The 6,000-nt window shown below is 32.3% G+C and overlaps 1 protein-coding gene across 2 annotated transcripts; it reads right to left on the bottom strand.

Moving 5' to 3' along the window:
* Positions 1–638: 638 nt before the first annotated feature.
* Positions 639–3,049, bottom strand: LOC145332906 (uncharacterized). 2 transcript variants are annotated; one of them, XM_080178009.1, is made up of 4 exons: positions 2,755–3,049; positions 2,260–2,335; positions 1,377–1,539; positions 639–1,033 (listed from the first exon to the last, which is right to left on the bottom strand). In XM_080178009.1, exons 2-4 carry the CDS (start codon positions 2,332–2,334, stop codon positions 939–941), a joined length of 333 nt encoding a protein of 110 aa, XP_080034135.1. In that variant the 5' UTR covers position 2,335; positions 2,755–3,049; the 3' UTR covers positions 639–938. The 2 variants fall into 2 exon arrangements, with proteins under 2 accessions (XP_080034135.1, XP_080034136.1); XM_080178010.1 differs by lacking the exon at positions 2,755–3,049 and adding an exon at positions 2,497–2,575.
* Between the last annotated feature and the right edge of the window lie 2,951 nt (positions 3,050–6,000).

Below are 6,000 nucleotides of genomic sequence, written 5' to 3'. Positions count from 1 at the left end.
TTTAAGAGTTATGTATACAGAATGGTGCTTCGCTTATAATGTTATAATATATTCCTAGGAATCAATTAAAACAAAAATCATGTATATTTACGTGAAACTTTATTAGAATGTATTATCGATTTCTGAATGAACCTACCTTATAAGGGGACAAAAATAAGCCATGTGACGTCATAAAAATTAGGGATTATCCATCTCTTTTTAGGGTTTTTTTCCACTCCTCCTCTCCTAATCCCTTATTTTTATGACGTCACATTTTTAGAGTCTTTTTTGAGCTGTTGTTGGTGGTAAAACCTTTACATGTGTCCCCCAAATATTATTTTAGATTTATTTATCTTGTTGGTTATAACTTATTCTTGTACATGCAGTTTAAAAATCAGATGGAAGTCTAAACCTATTCCAAATATTAAATTATCTCTTTCCAAACAAAATATTTCAAAGCACCAAAACGGATTTAATTTGAGGCTTTGCCGCAGCTGACGTTCGGCTGCTGAGCCATGCTTATCAGATTGTGCAGTTGTCTGCGATTAATAAAAAGTTATTTAAAATTAAACTTCGCATCTCGAGATTTCGTGAATTATCAAGAAAAATACTTTTTTTTTAAAAGCGACTTACTCTTTAAGCACAAAAAAGTTATAAAATGCCTTTAATCTATTTTTATTTGAAACAATAAAAAAAAACATTAAATTTCAGTTTTTATTACATATTTGGTGGGTTATAATTCATATAAATACATGTTACAATAGATTGCAAAATTAAAACAAATTATTTTTTACATTGGAAATAATTTTTACATGTGATATTTATATATATATATATATATATATATACAGAGTTGATATTAATCACCAGAATAACATTTCAAAAATTGTGTTTTTTATACTTTTTTAACCAGGTACGATTTTTTGGATGTTTTTTTGTTAGAGGATTTTTTCTGGTTTTTAAACATCGGCTGCAAGTTCAACGGCGGCCTCAGGAGCTGCGACGGGTTCAGCAGCTGCGGGAAGAGCACCAGTTACGCCGTTCAAAATATCACCTGAAAATATAATGATATCACAAATTCTTTCTTATTAAAACTTTAAAAATATCATTTTTGTGTGCCATCATTGTTGCATTTTATCTTATGTGTTTCATTTTCACAAAATGTCACAAAAGTAACAGGCTGTGTGTCTGTCTTTGTGTACCGAAAGATCTTGCTAAGTACTGAACCAATATGGTTTTCATTTACAATGTAGCTTCTCATAGGTCATGGAAAGGTTTAAACTATTTTGGGTGAGGGTACCAGGTCCACCACTCTCCCAAGATAAGAAAAAGACCCCCTAAAATTTCTAGTTTGTATGGACTATACCGTACTTGTTGAAAATGAATTATATCTTTACCCAGAGTTGTGAACGTGTTGCCAATAACATCGGTGACCAGGACATACACGTTCCCGGCTGCATCCAGTGCAAACTGAGCGCCCCCGCCGACAATATCAACGAGCTGGTCGGTGCCGTTTTGAACGGTGTCATAGATTCCGGTCACTATATCTCCCAGTCCTTGCTGAAAAATAGAATAATAGTTATTTATTTAATAGGGTTTTATCTTATAATTTTTATTTTAATATTCGTGGGTAATTGTCTGTAATACGATGCAATACATAATTGCTGAGAACAAGTTTTAATTCAGCGGATATTAATCAGTTTCGAAACATAATTAGTTTCTAAAAAAAACTGATGCATATACAGACATTTTTATTTCAGCTCACCAATAACAATCAAAGAGAGTTTAGAAAAGCGAAGAAAGGCATATATGGTAAAACGAACAAAGTGAGTTATAGCGCATGTGCTGCCGATAAAAAGGAAGGAACAAAGAGAAGGGTACAATCGATAATAGGAAATCAAAATTTTAAAGAACATATTTCTTTTGTCGCATGAAAGACGGACAGATGATTCAAGTAAGTTGTTTAATGGATGCTACTGGAAAGGGGTAACCTCAAGAAAAAATCAGCAATCTATTTAAAACAGCAGCTGATAAAATGTCACCCCCCCCCCCCCGTAGCGTTTAGGTATAATGCATGAAGTTAATTATAGAGTAGATTTGTTACTAAAACAGTTTTAAGGGTAGAAAAAGTCGTTGTGATGCTTACACATATAAGGAGGGCTACTGAAAAGGCTTTTATTTTAACGTTCAAATTATTGTATTATGTATTCAGTATAGCTAAAAAAAACGTTCTAATCCAGCGGATATTTCTCGGGTTGGAAGCCATACTAAAACAATTACCTTGGCATCTGCCTCCGGAACAGGATTGGCTTGAACACTAGCCACCAACACCAGGCACACAATTGACATAAACATCCTGAAAAAAAAAAAGAATCCTGTTGATTATAATACAGTACTTATTTTCAGGGATTAGAGATTTGACAATGCCCGATAAATTAATGTACATCAACAATGATGATACAGAAAATTACCTATTCTGTAGATTAAAATTAGTGGTTGAAACGTTTGAACACTGACCTAGTGTTTCAACCAGTCAAAAGTCCCAAAAGTTGTTAAGCCCCCTCTCTCTCTAGCTTATTTAACAAGTAGAGAAAATTAATTTAAAATTTATCTAATATCTTTATCTTACAATCTAAAATAGGCAAGCAAGTATAATTTTGATTCGGCATTTAATTAAATAATATTTTTGAAAAAAACATAGAAGAAATAAATTTTGACAAAGTAATGACATATTTAGCAGAAAATTTGATAAAAAAATAAACAAAATTGCTTTACCTGTTTTCCTTGCAAACGATTTGAGTAAACTGACCTACTCAAGTTGGATATATCCAGCGGTCAAGCGGACTTAGATATGAGTGGGGGGGGGGGGTAGGGAGGGAGGAGGAAATTACAGGTGGGAAGGGAGGAAGGGGGGGGTATGGAAAATTTCACTAAAAATAAAATTTTCAAAGAGTGTTTTATCAAACTAACAAATTTTTATATTTTATATTATTTATGTTGTTAAAAAATATAAAGGGTATGTATGAACAATTATGTATTAAACTTTATCTTAAATGGATACTTTTTAATATCTTTTTCTCATACAATAGTGTATCAATAAAATCTGATTATTTTACAGGTTTGATTAAACACCTTTTAAGAGGCCTTCTTGATGAATTTTTTAATTAAAAAAAATCTAAGAAGAAAGGGGAAACAGGTAGCATCATGGATTTGGTTAAATTAAGCCACAGTGGGCCAATTTACTTTAAAAATTAAAATCATTTTCTAAATTTCATATAAATCAAATTAAAATTATTTACATTAACCCTTACAGATCGGGGGGGGGGGTCATATTGACCCCCCCCCCCTCTATTTTTTCAATGTCATTTTTTTTGTAGATAAGATAGAGAGTTGTGACTTCATGACTTTTTAAGTTTAGTAATTATACGTCGGCAAGAGTTGATTTTATTAGGATATCTGGTCTGTGTCGGTCGTGGTGTCCGGTCAAAGTCGGTTGGGTAGCACCAAAATTTAAAAAAAATTCTAAATAAATCTTAATTTCTACATTATGACTTTGTATATAAGGTAGAAACCTAAAATTTTTTTGGTGAATGAGAAAAGTGGTGTTATGACCGTTTGACCGCACCCTGACCGACTTTCTGACCGATTTTTGTCCGGCTTTTACTACAGACATATATCATGAATATCGTGGCTTCTATTACAGCTAGAGACCTATAAATTTTTTTGGTAAATCCTTGAGCAATAATCAACAGATAAAAATATTAATTGGCGCCGCCAACCGCCGTTTTACCGCCGTTTTACCGCCGTTTTACCGCCGTAACCGCCGAGAATGGCGGTTTCCGTTATTTGCCGTTTTTTGGCGATGATCAGAAAAAGTATTTTTTTTGTTATGAAAAATAAAAGTTCGTCCTAAAATTTGGACAACCTAGCTGCAAAATTGGCCGCTCTACAGCTGTTTTAAAATTTAGCGTCTGGCCGCTAAAAAGCGGCTAAGGAGCGGCCTGATCGCTATGACTAGAAAAAGTAATTTTCTCTAAAAATACACATGAACCACCAGAAAAAAATTTTACGTCTTTATCTGTAACAGAAGCCGAGATAGAGGGGGGGGTCAATATGACCCCCCCCCCCCCCGATCTATTAAGGTCGGAATAGGGGCCCGATCTGTAAGGGTTAATTCTCTAAAAGACGAAAACTATAATGGTTTAACTTACAAAAATAATTATTTATCTAATCGTATTATAGACAGATTAAAACCAGTTTTGTTAGTTCCGAGGTGAGGAATCCCGGGCTAACAATACTGGTGTAAATTTTATGATTTTATGATTACATGAGTTTTCAGTATGCCTAAAAACTGGTTCAAATCCAGCGGATATCAATTGGTTTAGAAGCCAAACTGTAAAATATTGTATTATATTGTACAACACTGTCCTATTGTGAATCTTAAGGAGCCTCAAAAGATCAAATCAGGTCAAAAGGGATAAAATGGGAGGAGCAGAATTTCAATTTCACTCACACTGGTCTGAAATATATTTTTAAAAGCGAAACTTGTCTATAATTAGATCGGTCCGTCCGTTCGCCCATAAAGTTTGGCTCCTTTCATTAATTTTAGCAAGTTAGAATTGTCCTATCGATCTCAAAATTTGCATGTTCATTTTTAACTTTCTGATAACAATTTTTTAAGTGATACAATTTTCCTATATATTTTACTTTTGAAAAACTGATTCATAATACAACAAAGTACAATTATATATGTGAAGCATCTCTATAATCAACTTCTAAAAGTTGTAAGTATGTCCTTTAAAAAGTATAATGTTTTTAAGAGTTGTGCAACAGTTTACAACAATTTACATACAATTTTATTAAAACTTATGCATTCATATTCTGCTTATTTTACAAGAGTTAATGTTCGTTTGTCTTACAATTTATGGATGTTGTAATACTTTATAAATCAGGTTTTTCCGTACTCGACTTTGAAGGAAGCCGCCAACTAGGAGGACCTTCCACATTTTTCTATCCTATATCATAAACAAGTGTGGCTTTTGAATAAAGCAAAAGAATGCTGGAATAAAGTGGTTGTAATTTTCAGGGAAGCTTTATAATTGTCTAGGGTTGGTTTCATGCTATTTTTTTACCTGCCTTACCTCCCCTAGAGGCTAGAAGGTGAATCAACTAGTTCTAAAAAAACATTGATTGAAAAAAATATGGACTGGCTGTTATAAATTATCAACTGATGTGTATAATGGTTAATAGGACTAAATTTAAAATCAATCCTATAAAATTTACACCATTCTAGTCTATAGTATCTAAACTAAAAATAGTACTTTAGGAACTTCTTAAACAGGTGAGTTGACAATATCTAATCTAGGTGTTTTTATAATTTAGCTAAAAAGACATCAATTAGTAGCAAATAATATTAAGAGTGACAAAGTACAAATGGGTTTAACAAAATTTATTTTTATAGTATTATGTGTTTATTTTATTTGATTTGAAAAGACATATTTAAAATACTATTTGGTGACTTAGCCCCTAGCATCTACAATCTTTTATTTCAAAAGGGGGGTGGAGTTTGGCAGAAAAATGGCCTAAATCCATTTCATGACTATGTTTTTAGAAGAAAATTGTTTAAAACGATTCTGAATATGTAGAACTTCTCTTTATTATAGATCGGTTCAATGTTTGTCGACATCTTACTAGACAGATAAAAACACATACTTCTTATTTTAATGGATTTTAGAAAATGTAAACAATGTAAACAATAATAAAAAAAACAAGGAGATTTTTTGTCTTATGCTACTAAATAAAACCAAACTCTCCAAAAAAGTTCAAACCCAATCGTAAAATCATATACCTACAAGATTTTCCATAAATTCACAAGTTCTTTAGATATTACTAGTGGTTACTTACCAAGCATCTAGAGGCTTTGTTTAAGGAGTAGAAGGAAGTACAGAAAAATAGCTTAAAACAAGAGAACGAGAACTATTTTAAGTTTAGAAGGTAGTACATAATTGGTTCAGTAGTTAT

Source organism: Acartia tonsa, chromosome 11 (genome assembly GCF_053477335.1).
Source record: "Acartia tonsa isolate MP-2025a chromosome 11, ASM5347733v1, whole genome shotgun sequence".
Taxonomy (NCBI): domain Eukaryota; kingdom Metazoa; phylum Arthropoda; class Copepoda; order Calanoida; family Acartiidae; genus Acartia; species Acartia tonsa.
Note: the sequence above shows the minus strand (reverse complement) of the source record. Positions and strands in the feature narration are given on the sequence as shown.